The sequence below is a fragment of the Saimiri boliviensis genome, chromosome 14 (assembly GCF_048565385.1).
Source record: "Saimiri boliviensis isolate mSaiBol1 chromosome 14, mSaiBol1.pri, whole genome shotgun sequence".
Lineage (NCBI taxonomy): Eukaryota > Metazoa > Chordata > Mammalia > Primates > Cebidae > Saimiri > Saimiri boliviensis.
Window position 1 is genome coordinate 45,509,528 of NC_133462.1, and position 23,242 is coordinate 45,532,769.

The 23,242-nt window shown below is 64.6% G+C and overlaps 3 protein-coding genes across 5 annotated transcripts in view; 2 read left to right on the plus strand and 1 right to left on the minus strand.

Moving 5' to 3' along the window:
- Positions 1–297: 297 nt before the first annotated feature.
- On the plus strand, positions 298–11,104 carry TMEM259 (transmembrane protein 259). Of its 3 annotated transcripts, none has more exons than XM_039466032.2 (11): positions 298–700; positions 6,286–6,543; positions 7,271–7,409; positions 8,202–8,312; positions 8,561–8,683; positions 8,758–8,858; positions 8,931–8,988; positions 9,066–9,149; positions 9,231–9,363; positions 9,625–9,724; positions 9,836–11,104. In XM_039466032.2, the coding sequence occupies exons 1-11, from the start codon at positions 476–478 to the stop codon at positions 10,379–10,381; spliced, it is 1,878 nt and encodes a 625-aa protein (XP_039321966.1). In that variant the 5' UTR covers positions 298–475; the 3' UTR covers positions 10,382–11,104. The 3 variants fall into 3 exon arrangements, with proteins under 3 accessions (XP_039321966.1, XP_039321968.1, XP_039321967.1); XM_039466034.2 differs by having other exon boundaries at positions 9,117–9,149; XM_039466033.2 differs by having other exon boundaries at positions 299–700; positions 7,310–7,409.
- Positions 11,105–11,138: 34 nt separating this feature from the next.
- GRIN3B (glutamate ionotropic receptor NMDA type subunit 3B) lies at positions 11,139–22,219 on the minus strand. Its single transcript, XM_039466030.2, has 9 exons — positions 21,781–22,219; positions 19,082–19,674; positions 17,563–18,595; positions 14,049–14,194; positions 12,672–12,787; positions 12,359–12,510; positions 11,962–12,126; positions 11,817–11,887; positions 11,139–11,650 (listed from the first exon to the last, which is right to left on the minus strand). The coding sequence occupies exons 1-9, from the start codon at positions 22,198–22,200 to the stop codon at positions 11,170–11,172; spliced, it is 3,177 nt and encodes a 1,058-aa protein (XP_039321964.2). The 5' UTR covers positions 22,201–22,219; the 3' UTR covers positions 11,139–11,169.
- Positions 18,051–23,242, plus strand: part of MED16 (mediator complex subunit 16) — a 133,466-nt gene continuing 128,274 nt past the window's right edge. Inside the window, exon 1 of the mRNA XM_074384890.1 lies at positions 18,051–18,057. The gene's annotated coding sequence lies outside the window, so the exon portion shown is untranslated. The remainder of the gene's footprint in view (positions 18,058–23,242) is intronic.

Consider the following 23,242-nt stretch of genomic DNA (forward strand, 5'->3'; position numbering starts at 1 on the left):
TAGGTGAACTCATGGATAGTTTTTATACTTAGCATAGTTTCCTACAGTGGAACATTGCAGAACAACTCCTGTGTTTACATTTACTTTGCGTTTCTTTCATCACCTAAAGTCCATACGTTGTCATAATTTTACTGCCTATAGTGGCCTCATAGTCGCAGTGGATTGTGGGTGTCAATATGTAAAAGAACAGGCGGGCCCGATGTAGCCCTGCCCCCTGGCGCTGCCGAGCGCAGGGTGAGGCCTCCCCGGGCTGTCGCTGGTATCCCAGCATTCCCCCATAGGCGCAGGGGGGCCCCTCTTGCCCGGCGTGGCGACTCGCTGGCGTCATCGGGGCCGCAGCCGGACGAGGAGGCGGAAGATGGCGTCCGCGGCCGGGCGGCTGTGAAGAGCGCGGCGGCGGCTGCGAGGGCTGCCGATGGCGGCCGGGAGGCGCCCTCGGACACCCGCCGGCCGTTAGGGCGCGACGCTGGGCGGCATGTCGGAACACGCGGCACCGGGAGCTCCGGGGCCCGGGCCCAACGGTGGTGGCGGCGGCCCGGCCCCCGCGCGCGGGCCTCGCACCCCTAACCTCAACCCCAACCCCCTCATCAACGTGCGCGACCGGCTCTTCCACGCGCTCTTCTTCAAGATGGCTGTCACCTACTCGCGGCTCTTCCCACCCGCCTTCCGCCGTCTCTTCGAGTTCTTCGTGTTGCTCAAGGTGACCGCGGCCCCGACCCCCGACCCCCGACCCTTGACCCCGGCGGCCGGCCCTACCCCCAAGTCTGCGCCCTCCGATCGCGATCCCTGGCCCCACTGGGGACACCGAGCGCCACCCTGCACCCGAAGGCCTCGACCCTGCGCTACCGATTAGGGACCTCCCTCGCGATCTCTGACCCCAGGATTGGCCAGGGTCACCGCCTCGCGACCCCGTCCCGCCCCGCCCCGGGACGTCCACCCGGGAAGACCCAGTCTCACTGCATTGGAAGCCGGGAACCTCACTGTCAGCCCCCACCAGGGCCCATCCCGTCTCCGGCCGCCACCTTTCCCGGGTCCCCACCTACGCAGGCTTGGAGCCCCTCCTGACCTTTGACCCATGACTCTGTCGCCTGAGACCTTCGGCCCCGAGGCCTCCCTCCCCGCCCCCTGTGCTGGCCCAGAACCTAGCCTGACAACCCCTCGGCCTGGAAGGCCACTCCCCTCTCCCCTCCTATTCTGGCAGGGATCTCCCCGTCCTTGCAGCCTTCTACCGGCTCTCACCCCGTTCCCTGCTCCTGAGCCTGGGGAGAATGTGACTTATTTTAGGTCACCTCGCTAGGGTTAGTGGCAAAGTCACCAGCAGCAGCGTTCCACCCCATCCCCGGCCTCCTCCTTCCCTGGGTCCCCACCCACTTCCGTCTCCCACAGCTGAGCTGTGGCTCTTTCGCCCCTGCCTCTCGTATGAAGCACTGGCCTCTGAGTCTTGGGCTCTGTCCCCTCCCGCCCTCCTCAGATGGCACAGAGGTCTCAGTGTGCAGGCCCCGCCCGGCGTGGGGGTGCTCAAGTGCAGCTTTTCCGGGGCTGACGCTGGCGGGCCAGGCTGCAAGCGTGAGCAAGTTTCAAGCCTGACAGGTTGGTCAGGAGCCCGCTGCTCTTTTGGGCTCAGCAGGTGGAGTGGAGCTTAGCCACCACACCGACCTGGGTGTGGATCCCAGCCTGCCGCAGTCTCGAGGGAGTCCCCCAGCCTTGAGATCAGTGGCCCCCCACAGGCCAGAGCTCAGCCGGTTATCCTTCTCACCTTGCGCCTTGCAGCCCCCCAGGGTGCGGTGGTCACTTCAGTGGGCACCTGAGCAGGGCTGTGATACTCAGGCAGGCAGCCTTTCCTGGCTCTGGGGTCCACAGATGGGGCCTGAAACTGCAGTTGGAGGCTAGTCTGTGGACGTAGGTTTTCTTCACCACACTTCCACGGAGTGGCCCTGGTCCAGGACGGAGCCACTGGGTCCTTAGGCTTGTGACAGGCGTGTGCTGTGTGCTTGCCCAAGTTCGCCAGAGGGAGCTCAGCCTCCCTGGGAGGTGCATCCCTGTGGCCTGGGCTCTGGTCCCACCACGTCCCGGTTTGGATCAGGCCAACCTAGCTGCATCTCCAGGCAGGTGCGACTCACAGGTGGGCAGATGGGACTGGGCCAGAACTGGAGGTCCCCCTCTCCTGTGTATGCTGGGGACTCTGCGGAGGTTCTCATACCACCCTCCTTCCGCTCTCAGCAGGGGACTCTGGGCTGCCAGATCTCTGGGTAGGGAAATCTTTTTCTTTTTTTTTTCTTTTTTTTTTTTTGAGACTTGCTCTATCGCCTGGGCTGGAGAGCAGTGGCTCCACCTCTGCTCACTGCAACCTCCATCTCCCAGGTTCAATCAATTTTCCTGCCTCAGCCTCCTCCCAAGTAGCTGGGATTACAGGTGCCCGCCACCACATCTGGGTAATTTTTTTATATTTTTAGTAGAGACGGGGCTTTGCCATGTTGGTCAGGCTGGTCTCAAACTCCTGACTTCAGGCAATTTGCCTGCCTTGGCCTCCCAAAGTACCGGGATTGTAGGTGTGAGCCACCTTGCCCGGTCCAGGTGGGAAATCTGTTGGTTGTGAATCCTTCATTGGTAACCTGGTGGCACAGAATCTGACCCTGCTGCCTTCACTTCTACTTATCTGCAAAGTGCAGGCTGGGACTGGCTGATTTCAGAGGCTGCCTTGAGTTCCAGAAGGCTCATCAGCTTCCTGTCTGCCCGGCTTCCAGGAGTCTCTCTAAAGAGAGCCAGGTCCTCCCTGGTGCACTCCCTTCAAGGCAGCTTCATCTTGTGGCACCTGTTCAGCTGAGTTGCCAGTCCTCAGCCAGCACGGAGCACCCTGACCCCTCACTCTCGCCTGGGTGGTGCTGGGGAGAGGAGGCAGCAGGGACCTGTGTTCCAGGGGACCTCGGGAGACCTCTGTCCGGCCTCAGCGTCCACCTCTGCTGGCATCCTTCTCATCCTTCATGGCCCCGCAGCCAGCGTGGCAGAGCCCATCCGTCCTGGGGCACTAGGCCCTGGACTTGGGTGACCACTGAGCAGATGCCTGCAGGGTGAAGGGGCCTCGGCTCAGTGCCTCTGGGCATGAGCAAGGGCCTGCCCCCAGCTATGGGGCGGAATGGGGCTCCTCTGGGGTGGGGCGTCATTATGAGGATTAAACACAGGGTATGTGAGCCAGGCACGGTGGCTCACACTTGTAATCCCAGCACTTTGGGAGGCCCAGGCAGGTGGATCACTTGAGGCGGAGATTGTGGTGAGCCGAGATAAGGCCACTGCACTCCTGTCTGGGCGACAAAGCAACACTCTGTCTCAAAAAAAAAAAAAAAAAAAAAAAGACAGGGAATGTGAGACCCCACGGGCCCTGCTCTGAATGGGGTCCTGTCACATTGAGGCGCCTGTGACCTGGGGGGTGGGAAGCACCCCAGGTGGACAAAGGGGAGCCCCAGGTAGGGCAGCGCAGGGCTTGCTGCAGGGCTCCCTGCTCTCCCTGGAGAGAACAGTGTGGCTCTTCTTGCGGGTCAGTCAGTTTGTTGGTCCATCAAATATCCAGAGGCGGGGGAGGCTGTTCCCGGCCCTCCAGGTCTGTGGGGAGACAGAGGAAAAGGCCCACCTGGTGGCTGAGTGTCGGGGTGCCCTGGGAGCCCTGGCCAGGATATCAGGAAGGCTTCCTAGAGGATGTGTTGAGTGCAGCCCCAGGCTCGGGGAGGCGCTCCTGTGGGTGTAGTGGTGTGTGGGCTGACTCGTAGGGGCGGGGCGTTCTGGAGGTGAGCCACAGCCAGTGTGGAGGGGCTCAGTGTCCAGGCAGCTGGCGGACGTTTGGGAATACCCTGGGGCGGGAGCACGCGGGCACCGGCTGGGGAGCTCGGGCTCAGGTATCGAGTCGTGGAGTGTAGGGGTCTGGACCACCCAGGCGTGTGAGTGGCTGAGCCAGGCTGCAGGGCGGAGCATGGCCAGGGGCCCATGGGAGCATTTCCAGTTGAGATCCCCAGGCAGGGCTGCTTCCGGTGTAGATGTGGCTGCCTGCACATGTGAGGCCACGCCGGGTGAGGTGGCTGATGACAGGCCTTAGGCAGGAGGACCCAGGACTTGGGATGAGGTCGTGACTGGCCGGATGCTGCCTCCTTGTTTTCTGGTGGGAGATTTCAGGGGAACTGAGGCTTTATGGGGATAGGGCCTTGTTCAGTGGGGCAGATTCCTTACTGGTGATGCTCAGTCAGGGAAGAGGGACCCTGGCAGACCCTGGGCTGGGGTTCCCGAGTGCAGTCAGCACGGATTACCTGATGGGGCAGACATAGTGACGTCTGAGTCACAGTATCTGGGGAACGTGGAGCCTTTGCCTGGAGTGCGTGCACATCATGTGAAGACACTGGTGCCCTCTCGTCGCGTCCACTGTCTTCGTAGGACAGGTCACTCACACGAGTGCTGGGTGTGGCGGGATGTGCGTCTCATGCCCTCCCCCGCTGAGCCTGCCCAGGGCGACCCCAGGAGCTGCTCTTCCTCGTGGGGTCACTGGTCACTGCTCGTGGTCAGAGGCCTTGAGTGTGCAGCCCGGCACTGCCCCAGCTCCTGCCTCCCAGCCTTGTGCCCTTAGCAGGTCCAGGTCTTTGGGGACCTCTGCATCAGTTCCTTGTTTGTAAACCAAGGGTGGTAACAGCCGTGCATCCCTTGGGAAGTGTTGGGCAACCCCAACCTCGGCCCGCTGTGTGTCAGCACTTTTTGGAACATCTTGGCACAGGATCCATTGCTGTCCTGGGCACAGCTCCTGCTGGACGTCTGAGACTGGAAAGTGGAGCACAGCCACCAGCGCATCCACCATGGGCCTGGTGGGGCCCCTCTCTCCTGAGAGTGCTCAGCTGAGGGACTATGGGATCAGTGCCTCTGACCGTGACCCACCCCAGGCCCAGCCTCCATGGCGTCTGTACCCAGATGCCAGGTGGGGGAAGGGCTAGGCAAGGGATTTTCAACTCTCTGGGTTGAGGAGTGTGATGAGGCTTATCCCAACTGCAGGTGTGGGTGGATCCAGGGCTTCATTTGTGCTCAGACCACAGCACAGGCCAGAAGTGGGTGGTTTTGTTGACTCGGCCCTTTGCTCAGTCTGCAGAGGAGGCCGGGCTCTCCATGGGCGTGGAAGGGTTGAGGCTCCTGGTGGTCTCGCTCATGGCTCTGTGGCCACAGGTGGCTTGTGGCATCCCGGGCTTTGCTGGGCCCGCCAGCAGGTCAGGGAGGGGCCCTGTGCTCCATGCCTTTCTGGCTTGTGGTTTTGACTATGCTTAGTTCTTCCCTGAGTCTGGGGTTCCATGTGGCTATGGAGGCCCCCTTGGCCAGCTGGGCCCTCAGCTCTGCGGATCAGGGCAGCAGGTAGAGGTGACTCTCACCAGTCTTGGGAGTGATGCCCGGACCTCAGGTCGGGAGGTGCAGTGGGCAGCCAAACCCCCGACAGTGAGGTAGGCTCCCTGGAAGAGGGCTGCCCTGAGCGGTCCCACTCTGTTGTGCCTGCAGCATGCTGGGGCGCGGGCTCTCCAGGCCCTGTGGCCCTTGGGGTGGGGCCGTCTTTGGCACTGCTGGGTGCTGAGCAGCACCCCTGGGGTCGTCCACTCCATCCCAGGAGCTCCCCAATTGTGATAACCACAGATGTCCATATTCCCTGGGCAGAGGCCCCCAGGTGAGAGCTGCAGCCACCCCAGTTCATAGGCTGTACCTTGGGCACAGCAGCTTGGCCCTGCTGTGGGGCGCCCTGTCCAGCCACGGAGGTCCGCTGTATCCCAGCAGCTGGCCCCTCCAGGGCTGGGAGGGGTGCACAGGGCGCCCCGCTGGGTGAGAAGCTATTTTTAGCTGGTGAGATCAAGGGAGCGCTGGGGACACCACGGAAGATGAGGCAGGAAGCAGCAGGATGGGCTGTGGTGGGCTGGGCAGCCTTTTGTGGACAGTGGGGCCCACAGGTGGCCCTGGCGTGGCAGCAGTACCCGCCGCTCCTTGCAGGGTGGGCACTGTTGGCTGGTAGCTGGCCCTGGTGTGCTGTACTTGGTGCGTCGGAGCCCAGCCTCGGGTCTTCCCAAGTTGGGCCAGTCCCGTGCCCGTCTTAGAGGGCCCTGGCCTGCTGGCCTTGTCTGGCGCACCCCTCAGGAGGTTGGGGCGGTCACAGGCCTCGCCTGAGTCCCAGGGCCTGTCGGAGCCAGGGTTGGAGTGGGGCATCCCCGGGGTCCGGAGCTTCCTTTCTTTCCCCTGCCCCGGGCAGCCCCGGGTGCCCCACTGACTGCCGGCTGCCCCCAGGCCCTGTTTGTGCTCTTCGTCCTGGCCTACATCCACATGGTCTTCTCCCGCGCGCCCATCAACTGCCTGGAGCACGTGCGTGACCGGTGGCCCCGCGAGGGTGTCCTGCGCGTGGAGGTGCGGCGCAACTCGAGTCGCGCGCCGGTCCTCCTGCAGTTCTGCGACGGTGGCCGCGGGGACTTCCTGCGCCTGGAGCTGGGGGAGGAGGAGGAGGAGGAGGAGCTGAGCATGGAGGCGTTTGGGAACAGCTCCATCAAGGTGAGCCGAGCCTGGGCGCGGTCCCACAGATGCCCGTGGCTGAAGGGGCGGTGCCCGACAGGGACCTGGCACACAGACAAGCCCACCCCCACCTGTCCTGGCCTTTTGGTGGCCTGGGGGGCTCTGAAACAAGCCCCTCGGCCTGTCTCCCTGCTGGAGGCCTGGCAGGGCAGGGGGTCTGGGGGAAGACTTGGGCTGGGCAGACTCAGGCCTTCGAGATTCCAGCTGTTCTGGGGAGGGGATTGTCTGGGGCTGGGGGTGCTGGGGGCTGGGAGGTGAGAGCTCTGGGCCCTGTTCCGGCCGGTCCTGCTCCCTGCAGAGGTGGTGGGTGCCTGGTCAGCTTGCGGTGGCCTTGAGCACGGGTGGGACCAGGTGGCTGTGTTGGGCCCACAGTCTGGTTGGAAATCTTTCTGCCTCAGCAGTCGTGGTTTAGGGTCCTACCTGTTCCCGCAAAGCCAACCCCAAGAAAGAGTGTTTGGTCAGCGCATCATGGACCCCTCCCTGGTGTCCACTGGCCGCGGCTGGCCCCTGTCACAGCTTTAGGACTCAGCGCCGTGCCGTAGACGGCCCCACAGCAGGGCAGGCTTGGTGTTGAGGTGGGGTCCTGGCTGAGGCAGGAGGCACACGCAGTCCACCCTGGCCTGCTCCACGATGGAGCAGAGGCTGAGGCTCCGAAGCCCGTTCCCATCAGTGGGACCACATCCTCAGGCCGGCCCCCACATCCCAGGCTGGCGCTGCTGACGCCCTGGTCCCTGGTCGCCCACAGTTTGAGCTGGACATCGAACCCAAGGTGTTCAAGCCACCGAGTAGCATAGAGGCCCTGAATGACAGCCAGGAGTTCCCCTTCCCTGAGACGCCCACCAAAGGTAGGCCGCCCACCGAAAGTGTACTGCCTCATGGGGTCCTGGGATGCAAGCAGGGTCCCTCCCAAGGTCCCAGCCATGGGGTGCTGGGGTGCAGACAGGGTCCCTCTGAACATCCCAGCTGTGGGGTGCTGGGGTGCAGGCGGTGTCCCTTTGAACATCTCAGCTGTGGGTGCTGGGGTGCAGGCGGGGTCCCTCTGAACGTCCCAGCCATGGGGTGCTGGGGTGCAGGTGAGCTCCCCAGAACACCCCAGCCTGCTGGCCACTTGCCATGGACCTTTCAGGGTACCTGTGTGCCTCGATTTCCCCACTTGTCAGCATACAAGGCTGTGGGGACACCCCAGGGCCTGGGGCACCTGGCTCAGCTCACCTTCTCTGGGACTCTCTTGTGAACGGTGACTTGGAGGGGATGAGCCCCCTCAGCTCTGGACTCGGAATTCTGGCTGATTGTGCTCAGGGAAGCCAGCCCCTGCCCGATCTGAGAGCAGGCAGTTTTTCCAGAGGGCTGGGGCCTCTGAAGTGTTGTAGTTGTGCTGGGGGCATTTCCTGACGCACCGCCAGGGCAGAGGGGCAGCCCAGGAGATGGGGCCACGGGAGGAGCAGCCTGGCCAGCCGCTCCAGCGCACAGGGCGGGGCACCAGCTTGGGTGGACTTCGTGTCTGTAGGGGTCCTTTCAGCACCCACCAGGGGCCCGGGGCTTAGCAGGTCTTTTCCCCTGCCCCTCGACGCCTGCCTCGGCTGGTGGCAGTGTTGGGGGTGCCTGGGGGCTGACCTGGCCCCGGTTCTGCCCGGCAGTATGGCTGCAGGAGGAGTACATCGTGGAGTACTCACTGGAGTATGGCTTCCTCCGCCTGTCCCAGGCCACGCGCCAGCGCCTGAGTATCCCGGTCATGGTGGTCACCCTGGGTGAGTCTGAGCCGCTGGGCTGGGGGAGCTCAGTGGCTGGGCCTCCCTCCTCCCTGGGGTCTTTCCCTACAGGTGTGGGGCTCGGGGCTGTGCAGGAAGGCCTGGAGTCTGCCCTGCCCGGGCCTGCTTCCCAGGGCTGGGGTCCAGGATGAGTTTTCTGAGAAGGGGCAGGTTTGGGGCCAGCCGGGAGCAGGGCTCAGGGGGCAGCCTGGGCGGGGCTCCCGGCTCCCTGATCCGCCCGCCCGCAGACCCCACGCGGGACCAGTGCTTCGGAGACCGCTTCAGCCGCCTGCTGCTGGATGAGTTCCTGGGCTACGATGACATTCTCATGTCCAGCGTGAAGGGCCTGGCGGAAAACGAGGAGAACAAGGGTGGGGCCCGCCCCAGGGCGGGAGGGGGAGAGGGCACCGATTGGCACGGGCGCTCACGGCCCCCTGCGCTGCAGGCTTCCTGCGGAACGTGGTGTCAGGCGAGCATTACCGCTTCGTGAGCATGTGGATGGCGCGCACGTCCTATCTGGCTGCCTTCGTCATCATGGTCATCTTCGTGAGTGCCTCGGGGTGGGCGTGGGCGCCGGGGGGCGGGAGCCGAGCAGCCCCTCACGCGCGCCCCTTGCAGACGCTGAGCGTGTCCATGCTGCTGCGCTACTCGCACCACCAGATCTTCGTCTTCATCGGTGAGTGTCCCGCCGGCGAGGGGCGGGGCGGGCATCCTCCAGGCCCTCACCGGGTGCCCGCCGCCCTGTGCCCGCAGTGGACCTGCTGCAGATGCTGGAGATGAACATGGCCATCGCCTTCCCCGCAGCGCCCCTGCTGACCGTCATCCTGGCCCTCGTCGGTGAGGACCCGACCCAGGCCTCCCCCGCCCCGCGCTGCACCCCGCCCCGCCCGCTCCAACCGCCGCCGCCTCTCCCCGCAGGGATGGAGGCCATCATGTCGGAGTTCTTCAACGACACCACCACCGCCTTCTACATCATCCTCATCGTGTGGCTCGCTGACCAGTACGATGCCATCTGCTGCCACACCAGCACCAGCAAGCGGCACTGGCTGCGGTGAGCGCCACGCGGGCCGGGCGGAGAGGGTGCGGGCGGGGCTGCCGGGGGCGGGGCAGAGGGGTGCGGGCGGGGCTGCCGGGGAGGGGCGGAGAGGGGTGTGGGCGGGGCTGCCGGGGAGGGGCGGAGAGGGTGCGGGCGGGGCTGCCGGGGGCGGGGCGGAGGGGGTGCGGGCGGGGCTGCCAGGGGAGGGGCGCCGGGAAGGGCGGGGCCTGCAGTGGGACGGGGCCGCCCCGACGCCCTCGCACCCCTACCCCGCAGGTTTTTCTATCTCTACCACTTCGCCTTCTACGCCTACCACTACCGCTTCAACGGGCAGTACAGCAGCCTGGCTCTGGTCACCTCCTGGCTCTTCATTCAGGTGAGGCCCAGGCAGCAAGCGGGGACGGGCCAGCCGCGCCTTTCGGGCAGGAGGGGAGGAAGCCCTGTGGACCCTGCTCGTCCTGACTCCCGCCTGCCCCTCCTCCCTCAGCATTCCATGATCTACTTCTTCCACCACTACGAGCTGCCCGCCATCCTGCAGCAGGTCCGCATCCAGGAGATGCTGTTGCAGGCGCCGCCCCTGGGCCCCGGGACCCCCACCGCGCTGCCCGACGACATGAACAACAATTCGGGCGCCCCAGCCGCCGCCCCTGACTCTACCAGCCAGCCCCCTGCCCTGGGCCCCATCTCGCCGGGGGCCAGCGGGAGTCCAGGGCCTGTGGCTGCGGCGCCCAGCTCCCTGGTGGCTGCAGCAGCCTCCGTGGCGGCAGCTGCCGGTGGTGACCTGGGCTGGATGGCAGAGACCGCTGCTATCATCACAGACGCCTCCTTCCTGTCCGGCCTGAGCGCCTCCCTCCTGGAGCGGCGTCCAGCCAGCCCGCTGGGCCCTCCTGGGGGCATCCCCCGCACCCCACAGGACAGTATCCCCTCGAGTGACTCCGCAGCTCCCGATACAACGCCCCTGGCAGCTGCAGTGAGCGGGTCTAGCCCGGCCTCCACGGCCCCAGTGCAGGCGCCCTCGGAGGCTGGATCCTGAGCCGCACAGCTGAGCTGCCTCTGACCCCGGCTGTCCCGGCTGGCTGGGCGTGACCTGCTGGAGCCTGTGGGGGTAGGGGAGGCCGTTCCGGGTGGAGGCGCCCGGCCACCTCTTTCCTCTGGTACTGCCCAGCCTGCCTTGGTGGCTTTCAGGGTTTCATGCGGTTTGCCCAGAAGGCAGGCTTCCCTCCCCCTGGTGTGAGGTTGCGCCCCAGGCTTGTACCCGCTAGTGAGGTGTTTGAGCTGGCCAGCAAGGAGAGGGGTGGGGTTCCGTGGAAGGTTCTGGAGGGCGCTTGGTGGAAGGTCTGCAGTGAACGTCCTGAGGTGGAGTGGGGTTCCCATGGTGCAGGCCTCTGAGCATGCGGAGGTGTGGAGGGGCGGCCGGGGCGGGTCCTGGGACCCTGGCGCTGTCCCTGCCGGCCTCAGCCCGGCTCTGCCTGGTGCTCCGTGCAGTGCCTTCTCCATGGCCTGGCCCTCCCCGCGTGTGCACCAGGCCTGGGGGCCCCGGGAGAGCAGCGCTTGTGTCTCGGGCATAGGGACGTGGGGTGCAGGCGCCAACACCAGTGGCAGCAGCCAGGGCCGTGGCCCAGCTCTGCTCCGGGGTGGGATGGGCCGGCGGCCAAACTCGGCAACTCGTGGAGGAATGCGGAGGAGAGCTCATTCCATTCTATTTAATTGCAGTGTACAAAATTGTGTTTGTATATAGAATAAACTGTTGACAGCGGCCCAGTGCACCGTGTGTCTTGATCCCCAAGACTCCCCGCGGCCACCTCATTCCCGGCAACGCCATCAGTCCAGGTGCGGTGGCGCCTCCGCAGGGGCCGCCCTTGCCCGAAGCAGGCGCAGAGGCCGGTGGCACGCGCTGTCCCCGAGCTGTGCCAGCAGCTCGCCGCGCCGCACCAGGGCCTGGCGGAGCCGCTCCCGCGCGCTCTCAATGCGGCGCTCCAGCTCCTGCAGCTCCCCGGGCCGGGGGGGCCCCGTGGGCTTGGCGGCTGACGGGCGGCCGTTGGAGCACAGCCAGCCGGGGCACTCCGGCGGCGCAGCCTCCGCCTCCGCGTCCGGGTCGGGCGCCGTAACCACGGCAGGCTCCAGCAGGAAGCGCACGCGGCGCCCCTTGTCCATGGCCCGGCGCGCCTGTTTCCAGCCCTCCGGAGCAGCGGGCGGGTCCTGTTGCTGCTGCTGCTCCGCCTCGGGGCCGCTGGGGACCGAACCGGCCTGGTCACTGCCCACGGGGGCAGCCGTCTCGCGCCCTGGATCTCTGTAGAGCCCACTGCGGGGAGAGGGTGCCCGAAAGGCACAACCAGGCAGCTGCCGTGCGCACAGAGCTGTCCGAGGGTGGGCGGGGCCTCCGCGAACCCCCTCCTGCACCCCGCGGCCGGCTCCAGGGCGACCTGCCGGGGTGCGCCTGGGCCGTCCTGGGTCGCGGTACCACTTACCTGGGCTCCGCCTCCGCCGTCTCCTCCTTCGACCCCTCTGGCGGCTCCGTGTTGAGGGCGCGGTGGATTTTCTAAGACCCCAGACAGACCCGGTTGGCGAGGAGCCGTGGCTGGCGGGGCCGCCCACCGCCCGCCTGGTGCGCACCTGGCTGGTGTGTAGCCAGTACTGCAGCCGTCTCCCCCTGCGGATGCGAGGCAGCGCCAGGTGGTAGAAGGCGTGCTCGCCCAGGGAGCTGAGCAGGGCGCTGCCCAGGCCCAGGCACAGCAGCACGAAGAGGCCCGAGAAGTGGTAGATGCTCATCTGCAGGGTCTGGGGGCAACACAGCAGGAACCCCTCGCCGTTACCCCTGGAGACATTTGAACTGAGGGAGAACAGGTTGGGCCAGAGAGAGGGGCCTGGGGTTGTGGAGTCAGGTTGGGAGGCAGGGACTCCACGGCTGGAGGTGAGGTTTCATGGAGGAGAGGGTACTGGAGCTGGAGTTTTGTAGGGTGAATAGAAGTGCGCCCCCCACCCCTACCCCCTGCCCCGGGCCCAGCCCCACCTCTGTCACCGCAAACACCCGCTTCCCGCAAGGCACCATCTTGTACCACTTGTCATGGAGCAGGTCAATGAAGCCGGAGGACTTGTAACGGCTGATGAACTCGGACAGGTTGGAGGTGAGCGGCGAGTTCTGGGGCAGCCCGATGCCATAGCCTAGGGGCGCAGGGCCGGGGAGGTGGGGCCGGGGCGGGCAGCCTCAGAGGAACTCTGCCTGCACACGCGGGACTCCGCCACTCCCCACCTGGAACCCTCCGTGGCTCCGCACTACCCAGAGACCCCGGCGCCTCACCCCGCCCTGCCCGGGTGCCCCTCACCCTCGATGGCGAAGGGCTTGCCCACAGTCAGCAGCTTGCAGTCTGCATCGATGGAGACCTCGTAGTCCAGGAGCGACTTGTCCATGATGAAGGCGTTGAGTTTGGGGGGGTCGCTCCTGCGGGGATCCGGGACCCGGTCAACTTTTGTCCCGCCCCCACCCCGCCCCCACCCCGCCCCCACCCCGCCCCACGGTCACGTCACGTGAACAGGGCAACGCGGGTGGGGGGTAGCTGGGGCACGGTCAGCTGTCATCCCGCCCTTGCCACACCCCGCGCTCATGTGAGCATGGCGACGCCGGGGGGAGGGGTCACCTGTTATCCCGCCCCCACTCCGCCCCACGTTCACGTGAGCAGGGCAACGCGGGTGGGGGCGCTGGGGCGGGGTCAGCTGTCATCCCGCCCATTCCCCGCCCCCATTCCCCGCCCTTGCCTCACCCTGCCCGGTGCTCACATGAGCATGGGGACGCCAGGGGACAGGGTCAGCTGTCATTCCGCCCATGCCCCGCCCCCATGTCCCGCCCCCGCCGTGAGCATGGCGATGCCAGGGGGCGGGGTAAGCTGTCGTCCCGCCCATGCCCCGCCCCCACACCGGACTTACGTGAGCATGGCGACGCCGTAGGGTGTGGTCAGCTGTCGTTCCGCCCATGCCTCGCCCCGCCCCCACGTGAGCATGGCGACGCCGTGGGCGGGGTCAGCTGTCGTCCCACCCATGCTCCACCCCGCCCCGCCCATGCCCCGCCCCGCCCCGCACTCACGAGAGCATGGCGACCACCTTGGGGAAGGGTCAGTTGTCGTCCCGCCCATGCCACGCCCCCACTCACGTGAGCATGGCGACGCCGTGGGGCGGTGTCAGCTGTCGTCCCGCCCATGCCCCGCCCCCGCCCCCTTACGTGAGCATGGCGACACCGTAGGGCGGGGTCAGCAGTCGTCCCGCCCCCGCCCCGCCCCCGCCCCGCCCCCGCCCCCTCACGTGAGCATGGCAACGCCGTGGGGCAGGGTCACCTGTCGTTCCGCCCATGCCCCGCCCCCGCCCCGCACTCACGTGAGCATGGCGACCCCTTGGGGCAGGGTCAGCTGTCGTCCCGCCTCCGCCCCGCCCCCACTCACGTGAGCATGGCGCCACCGTTGGGCGGGGTCAGCTGTCGTCCGGCCCCCGCCCCCACTCACGTGAGCATGGCGACGCCGTGGGGGTCAGCTGTCGTCCCACCCATGCCCCGCCCCGCCCCGCCCTCACGTGAGCATGGCGACCCCCCTTGGGGCAGGGTCAGCTGTCGTCCCGCCCATGCCCCGCCCACGCCCCGCCCCTACTCACGTGAGCATGGCGACGCCGTGGGGCGGGGTCAGCTGTCGTCCCGCCCCCGCCCCGCCCCCACTCACGTGAGCATGGCGACGCCGTGGGGCGTTGTGGGCGCACTGTGGCGCCGCATGTGCGCGTGCATCTCGGGGAAGCTCTTCTTGATGTACGCCTCGGCGCTGCTCTCCCAGACGGTGCCGAAGCGGAAGTCCTGCGCCGGATGGTGCAGCTGCGCGGGGGCGAGGGGACCCGGTCAGCGCCTCCGCCTGCCCCTCGGGACCCCGACCATTGAGGGGCGCGCCGTTCTCTGGGGTGGGGCCGTCCTGACAGTGCAGGGCCCTGAGCTACCTCCACCCACTCCATGCCAAGAGCACACCCTAGTCATTACACCCACAACTGTCCCCAGACAAACACTGTCCAGGGTCCCCTGGCGGGGGTGGAGGGTGGGCGCAGGATCACCCGGGGTGGAGATGCTCCGTTCTAAACACTGACAAGTCCATCTCCACCCGGACCTTGCCCTGGGCTCGGCTCCTATCCCACCACCTCCTCTGCCTGTCCCCCTGGGGTCCCACGGGAGACCCACTCTCAATGTCCATGACTACTTTAGATCTGCCTCCTACACCTGCCCCCACCCTGGGTTTTCCCACCCCAGCTGGGGGCAGCCGTCCTCACTGCCTCTCACACCCCATGCCCTGGTCTCCAAAAACCCAGGCGCTCCACCTTCAGCACACAGGGAACCACCCCGTGCTCACCGCTCCCAGCTCTCACCTGGGCCCGGTTTGAGCATCCATCCCAGCCCCTTCCCTGTCATCCCCCCTACCAGCCCCGTCCCCTCTGTGCGGTCCTCCCCACAGCTGCCAGGGCACCCTGGTGCGGACCCCTAATGGATACGTGGGTCTGGCTGCTGGCGTCCCACCGGCCACGGCCTCCCCACCGGACTGCGGCAGCACCCAAATCCCAGACTCGATCCCCTCGCGCCTCTGGGTCAGCAGCACCTGATGAAACTTTCCAGATGATGAAAATGCTGTCTGTGCTCAGCTGTGCAGCGCTTAAATTGGAAAAGCCGCCCCGAGTGGTCAGCTCATCAGACAGCACGGCGTCTACATTTTATTACTGTTTAACAGGGAACACCAGGGGCTGGGGAGCAGGCTAGGTATCCCCAGGGGATGCCACCAGGTAGATGTGAAAGTTCACAAACACTACGGGGCAGAAAACCTGATTTTGCCAAAGAATTGCAAAGGCCAGCTGGGTGCAGTAGCTCGCGCCTAATCCCAGCGCTGTGGGAGACGGAGGCAGGAGAATCAGTTGAACCCAGGAGGGGTTGCAGTGAGCTGAGATCACGCCACTGCACTCTAGCCAGCCTGGCTACAGAGTGAGACCCCATCTCAAAAACACAAACAAACAGCCGAGCGTGGTGGCTCACGCCTGTAATCCTAGCATTTTGGGAGGCCGAGGTGGGTGGATCACCTGAGGTCAGGAGTTCAAGACCAGCCTCACCATCATGGTGAAACCCCATCTTTACAAAAAAAAAAACCACCACCAAACACACACACACACACACACACACACACACACACACAAATAAACAAAAAACTACAGGCCAGGCATGGTGGCTCACGCCTGTAATCCCTACACTTTGAGAGGCTGAGGCTGGCGGATCATGAGGTCAGGCGTTCGAGACCAGCCTGGCCAAGATGGTGAAACACCGTCTCTACTAAAATATACAAAAATTAGCTGGGCATGATGGCACACACCTGTAGTTCCAGCTACTTAGGAGGCTGAGGCAGGAGGATCACTTGAACCCAAGAGGTGGAGGTTGCAGTGAGCTGAGACCGCGCCACTGCACTTTAGCCTGGGCAGGAGAGTGCGACTGTGTCTCCAAAAAAAAAAAAGGAAAGAAAAATAGGCCAGGCATGGTGGCTTAAGCCTGTAATCCCAGCACTTTGGGCTGCTGAAGTGGGAGAATTGCTTGAGCCCTGGAGTTTGAGATCAGCCTGGACAGCATAGCCAGCCCCCATCTCTGCTTTGTTTTTTCTCCCATGACGGAGTCTGGCTCTGTTGCCCAGGCTAGAGTGCAGGGGTGCCATCTCAGCTCACTGCATCCTCCGCCTCCCAGGTTCAAGCAATTCTCCCTCAGCCTCCCGAGTACCTGGGATTACAGGTGCATGCCACCATGCCCTGCTAATTTTTGTACTTTTAGTAGAGATGGGGTTTCTCCATGTTGGCTAGGCTGGTCTCGAACCTTTGACCTTGTGATCCACCTACCTTGACCTTCCAAAGTGCATGAACCACCATGCCTGGCCTGTTTTCTTCTTTTTAATTTTACTTATTATTATTATTATTTTTTGAGATGGATTTTTGCGATCGTTGCCCAGGCTGGAGTACAATGGCGCGATCTCAGCTCACCGCAACCTCCGCCTCTCGGGTTTGAGTGATTCTCCTGCCTCAGCCTCCTGAGTAGCTGGGATTACAGGCGCCCGCCACTACCCTCAGCTAATTTTTTTTTTTTTGAGACGGAGTTTCGCTCTTGTTTCCCAGGCTGGAGTGCAATGGCGTGATCTCGGCTCACCGCAACCTCCGCCTCCTGGGTTCATTTACGGCTGCGTTTTCTCTACAACGGCAGAGTGTAGCAGTTACACTACTCAACAAAGCTGAAGATAGTGACTGTTGGCTTTTTTGCTTTTTATTTATTTTTATTTATTGATTGTTTATTTTATTTTATTTTATTTTGAGACAGAGTTTCACTCTTGTTACCCAGGCTGGAGTGCAATGGCGCGATCTCGGCTCACCGCAACCTCCGCCTCCTGGGTTCAGGTAATTCTCCTGCCTCAGCCTCCTAAGTAGCTGGGATTACAGGCACGTGCCACCACGCCCAGCTAGTTTTTTGTATTTTTAGTAGAGACGGGGTTTCACCATGTTGACCAGGATGGTCTCGATCTCTCGACCTTGTGATCCACCCGCCTCGGCCTCCCAAAGTGCTGGGATTACAGGCTTGAGCCACCGCGCCCGGCTGTATTTTTTTTTTGAGACGGAGTTTTGCTCTTGTTACCCAGGCTGGAGTGCAATGGCGTGATCTCAGCTCACTGCAACCTCCGCCTCCTGGGTTCAGGCAATTCTCCTGCCTCAGCCTCCCGAGTAGCTGGGATTACAGGCACGCGCCACCATGCCCAGCTAATGTTTTGTATTTTTAGTAGAGACGGGGTTTCACCTTGTTGACCAGGATGGTCTCGATCTCTTGACCTCGTGATCCACCCGCCTCGGCCTCCCAAACTGCTGGGATTACAGGCGCCCGCCACCACCCTCAGCTAATTTTTTTTATTTTTTAATAAAGATGGGGTTTTGCCACGTTGGCCGGGCTGGTCTCGGACTCCTGACCTCAGGTGAGTCACCTGCCTCAACCTCCCCGAGTGCTGGGATGACAAGAGTGAGCCACCGTGTCTGGCCATTTTCTTAAAATAATAAGTAAGTAAGTAAATAAATAAACGTATGTCTCTTGGGACCACAGTTGGCCTAGTGGCTGTCCCCCACGCCCAGCTGACCACCCATGCCCCTCGAAGCCCAGCCTGGGGCAGGCCCCAGCCCCCCGAGGCCACCCACCTTTGGGTCATGGATCCCAGACAGCTCCAGGAAGGTCTTGTCCCCGACCATGACGGCGGCCAGGTTGGCCGTGTAGCTGGACAGCACCAGCAGGCAGAAGATGGCCCAGAGGTTCATGAGTAGGCGGCCCGTGGGGCACTTGGGCGTCTTGCTGGACACGGTGCGCCCGAAGAGGATGGCGTAGCAGAGGTTGAGGGCCGAGGAGTAAGAGAAGACCGTGCTGCGGTTCCGGCCGCGCGGCGTGAGCCCGTAGGGACTTCGCCACTCGTACAGAGTGAGGAAGAGCGCGGTCAGGTGCAGGGCGGCGAACACGCCCAGCCACATGGACCAGTGCAGTGGCCACATGAAGGCGCCGATGGGCGAGGCCGTGTCTCGCGCCCGCACCATGATGCCCAGGCTGGTGGAGAAGAAGGGGCTGGTGAAGTCCACCACCTGGGAGCGGGCAGAGTTGATGCTGAAGCTGGTGACTGCCATGTGAGCCCGGCCGGCCAGCAGGTCCCCGACCAGGCCCGTCCAGCGGCCGTCACGCAGGGCCCCGTACTTGCCGTCACCCACGATGTACAGCTGGAAGTCGAAGGGCGTGTCCTCCGCCAGCTGCTCCAGCAGGTCGATGCAGTACCCGTAGCAGCACTTGCGCGGGGCACGGGGCACCGAGCCGTTGGCCAGTGCGGCGAACAGCGCGTCCAGGGTGGCCGAGTCGTTGGTGCCGGGGTCCAGGCACAGCTGCCCCGCGGGGCACTGCCCGTCTTCGTCGGGATCACGGGCAAACACGAATGGGTGCTCCACCAGCGTCACCACACGAAGCTTGGGCCGGGCCTGGGTGCCTGGCGGGGGTGGGGGCCTCGCCACGGCCCCCCCCGGTTCCAAGTCCAGCCGGCCGTCCCGCCAGCTGCCCACTGTGGCCCAGGCGGGGGCACCCTGTGAGTCCCGGCGCAGGCTCCACACCTTGAAGTGCCGAGACACGTGGACCTGGGAGCTGTCTGTCACCCACACGGGGCCCGTGCGGCCCTGGAAGGACGTGTTGGCCAGGAACCTAGGGGCAGGGCAGGGGCATCAGGTGTCCAGCGCAGACCCCTCCATCCCCTCACCCCTGCTGAGCACACGCCCGATTCCCACTGGGCGCCCTTTCTTTCTTTTTTTTTTTTTTTTTTGAGACAGAGTTTCATTCACTCTTGTCGCCCAGGTTGGAGTGCAATGGCGCGATCTCGGCTCACTGCAACCTCCGCCTCCTGGGTTCAAGTGATTCTCCTGCCTCAGCCTCCTGAGTACTTGAGATTACAGGTGTGCACCACCACATCCGGCTGATTTTGTATTTTTAGTAGAGACCGGGTTTCGCCATGTTGGTCAGGCTGGTCTCGAACTCCCGACCTCAGGTGATCCACCCGCCTCTGCCTCCCAAAGTGTTGGGATGACAGGCGTGAGCCACCATGCCCAGCCTCACCGTGCCTTTCATGACCCATGGGTGGCGCAGACTCCATGGCCTGGATACCTACCCAAGGGAAGCAGGGTCCCCACTCACCGTGCCAAGAAGCGCCCAGGGGCCTCAGGGCCGGCCGGCTGCGGATCCCCACAGTTGACCGCGGCGGGGAGGAGGGCACGCTCCGGCTGCACCTGTGCGGCACTGCCCAGCGCCCGGGCCAACAGCTGCACAGCGTCATGGACGGCGGCCTCCAGCGGGGGTCGTGCCACCTCGCCCAGCGCCAGCAGTCCCGGTGGCAGCCCCGCAGTGGGCAGGGCCTTGGGTGGCAGTGGCGTCCCCAGCAGCCAGTGGGGGCCGGGAGGTACAGCCTCCAGCACCCGACGGGCACGGGCAACATCACAGCCAAGGAGGACCCCCACGGGGACCGGGGCTTCACCCCCCACGGGTGCCCCCATCGGGGCCAGGCGTGCCCGCAGCCCTGAATCTCCGGCGTCCTGCTGGCTTAGGTCCAGGACCAGCTGTGGGGCGCGGCCGGCCCGGCTCGTCCAGAGGGCCACCAGGCCGCCGGGGTCCCGGGTGCCGCAAAGGGCTAGGCCGACGTCCTCCCAGGCCTGCGCCCGCAGCACTGCCACCAGCACGTCCAGCAGCGTCTCCGGGGGGCTGGCCCAGTGCAGCTGCAGGTGGAATGGGTTCTGGGGGAGGGGAGGCCACAGTCAGGGTCAGCGACCGCCACCCCACGACACCCTTCCCACTCCCACCCCAGCAGCCCGTGATCCGTAAGGAGATGCCGGCTGGATGGCCGCACCTCCCCTCCACCTCCCCCAACCCCAGCCCTGCTCTAAACCCTTACATGGCTCCCCCTCACCATCCCCACCAGGCTCAGCCTCAGCCTGTCTTCCAGGCCCTTCTCTTTCTCTCTTGGCTGCAGCTACCCTTGTCATGGGCTCACCCTGTGTTTTTTTTTTTTTTTTTTTTTTTTTGCGCATGCCATTCCCCAGATTGAATACCTTTCTCCCTCTATGCTCACCAACTCCTATACACCCTTCAAAACCCAAGCACATTGCTCCTCCTCTATTCAGACTTCTCCATCCTCCAGGCAGAACCCAGGCTCCAGTTTGAGGCTTCTGCAGCCTCGGGTCCCTCCCTGACCCCTTTATAGTCCCAACCTCAGCCGGCCCCCACCTGCCTGGGAGCCCCTCTAGGGCCAAGAGCCATGACTCCCTCAAGGTGAGCCCACCGACAGCCTTGTGCTTAGAGCCAAACCAGGTCGCATCCCCTCACACATTACTGCCCGGTGCCAGGCACACAGAGGGCTGAGAGGCCCCCTTGTGTCCAGTGCCATCCAGAAAGTTCCAGATATATATATTTTTGAGACCATGTCTGGGTTATTGCCCAAGCTGGAGTGCAGTGGTGAGATCACAGCTCATTGCAACCGCTGCCTCCCCGGCTCAAGCGATCCTCCTACCTCAACCTCCCGAGTAGCTGGGACTACAGGGGCCTGCCACCACGCCTGGCTAATTTTTGTATTTTTTGTAGAGATGATGGGGTCTCACTGTGTTGCCCAGGCTGGTCTCAAACTCGCGAGCTCAAGCTGTGCTCCCATCTCGGCCTCCCAAAGTGCTGAGATTCCAGGCGTGAGCCACCGCGCCTGGCCCTGGATTTAACTTAGTGGATTAAAGGTGGGAGAGCTTTGCCAGGCCCCTCAGAGCGGAAGCGGGGTGCCCAGTGCTAGGGGACACGCTCGGGCTGTGGCTCAGTCCCCAGATCCCACGCGCGGCCGGCAGCGGTGCAGTTCCTGGAGGCGGCAGCAGAGGGCGCCCCAGGCCTGGGTTTGGCCTCAAATCTCAGCCCTAGCTGGGGTGCTGGGGGGACGGGGGTCCCCTTGACACCTAGAGTCAGGGGCTCCCTCCCTGACGAGGAGGAGGGGCCGGAGGGGCTGCTCCGTGGGGGGGGAAGGAGGGGAGCTGGGCCCTAGAGCCCGGCCAGGCCCCCACGTCCGGGGCTGGGCCCTCCTTGCCGGCCATGGGAAGGGGTCCATACTCTGGGGCACAGTGGGCCCTGGCGGAGGGTCCCTAGCACCCAATCAACCTCCCTTCCTTCTTTCTCTCTCTTTCTCTCTCTCTCTCTCTCTCTCTCTCTCTCTCTTTTTAAGACGGGATTTCACCATGTTGGTCAGGCTGGTCTTGAACTCCCGACCTCAGGTGGTCCGCCCGCCTTGGCCTCCAAAGTGCTTGGATTACAGGCGTGAGCCACCACGCCCGGCCTCCACCTCCCTTCTCTTCTCACTCCGTTTCCCTGTGGGATCCGGACCTGGGGGTGGGATTCGAGGAGAGGGACTTGAAGGCTGCGGTGGGGTGGGGGGAACGGAGTGGGGGCTGGAGGGACCGGGGCTGCTCTGGGAGGGGACGGGGAGAATGCTGGAAGGAGGGGGACCCGGACCTGCAGACACCGAAACTGCACCCCGAGAGCCTGGAGTCCGGTGGGGACCAGGTGGTCCCGGGGACCCGGGAAGGGTCTGTGGGCACGGAGTGGGCAGCGGCGGGGTCTCCCTCACCGGGGCGCTGGGAAGGGGCGTTCCAGGGGCGTCCCTCGCGCTCTCAAGCCAGCGTCTGGGTCCCCGTCCCTGGCTCTCTGCCTCTGCGTTCCGGCTCCCCGGCTCGGGGCACACCCGGGTCTCCCCCATCCCTGAGCCCCGGGGCCGCCAGGCGTCCCGGCACCCCCATCCCGCCTCCGGGCGTCCCTGGCACTCCCGCCCCCGCCCCGGGTGCCCCCGGTCCCGGCTCTCTCGTCCCGCGTACCGGGGCCCCGAGGGCCGCGCGCGCCTCCCGCCGCAGCACGCTGAGCACGGGGGTCTCGGTGGCGGCCGCCAGGAAGTGGAGCTGCAGCAGCTCGGGCCGCGCCTCGGGAAAGGCCAGCAGGGCGGACACGCCCGGAGCCGCCAGCGCCCGGCACAGGCCTCGGGCCAGCGAGGCGGGGTCGCGGGCGCGGGGCGCGGCGGCCACCGGCTCCAGGCTCAGGTTGTGCGCCAGGGCGGCCCCCGCCAGGGCGGCGCGGGCGCGGGCGCGGGCGGGGGGCGCGCGGGGCAGGAGGGCGCCCAGGCGCACGGAGCCTCCCAGGCGCGTCGAGACGCCGCACGGCTGCGGGTGGCCCCCAGCGGGCCCCGGCCCGGACCCCAGCGCCAGCGCCAGGCCCAGCCACAGCGCGCGCACGAACTCCATCGCGAAGTTGCCGGCGCCGCGGGAGACCCGGTCCCGACGCTCCCTCCGCGCCCCGCCCAGGGGTTCCCGAGCGCGGGGGGAGCGGGACGCGCACTGGCCGCGGGGGAAACGGCGGCCGAGACACCCGGCGGGGGCTGGGGACGCCTAACCCCTGCCCGTCCCCGCTCCGATTCGGGCCACAGACCCACAGATGGAGGGCGGGTGCCGGGAAAGGACCCCGCGCTTTAAAATGGGCCCTGACGTCCCCCGAGTTCCTCCCCAGGATTCCTGACCCCCTCCAGGAACGTCGAGCGCTGCTCAGGCGGGGAAGTTGAGGCCCGGGAGGAGTCATGTTTGCCTCGCACTTCCAGGGAGAGGTCAGTTTCTTTCTTTCTTTCTTTTTAATTATTATTTATTTTATTATTTTATTATTATTATTTTTTTTTTCGGAGACGGAGTTTCCCTCTTGTCACCCCGGCTGGAGTGCAATGGCGCGATCTCGGCTCACCGCAACCTCCGCCTCCTGGGTTCAGGCAATTCTCCTGCCTCAGCCTCCTGAGTAGCTGGGATTACAGGCACGCACCGCCATGCCCAGCTAATTTTTGTATTTTTGGTAGAGACGGGTTTCACCATGTTGACCAGGATGGTCTCGATCTCTCGACCTCGTGATCCACCCGCCTCGGCCTCCCAAAGTGCTGGGATTACAGGCGTGAGCCTCCGCGCCCGGCCTTTTTTTAAAAAAAAAAAGACGGGGTTTCACCATGTCGGTCAAGCTGGTCTTGAACTCCCGACCTCAGGTGATCCGACACCTTGGCCTCCAAAGTGCTTGGATTGCAGGCGTGAGCCACCGCGCCCGGCCAGGGAGCGGTCAGTCTCTAACCAGGCCCGCCCAGGGGTGGGCTCTAACATCCAGTGCACCCTGGGGAAACTGAGGCAGGCATGTCAGATGGGAACCTGTAGAGTTGATCTGCCCCCAGCAGTGGGCAGGCAACTTGGGCTGTAGAGCTCCGCTTCAACCCTCAAAGCCCAGGGCCAAGTGCCCTGCCCTGAAAAACGTTCCCTG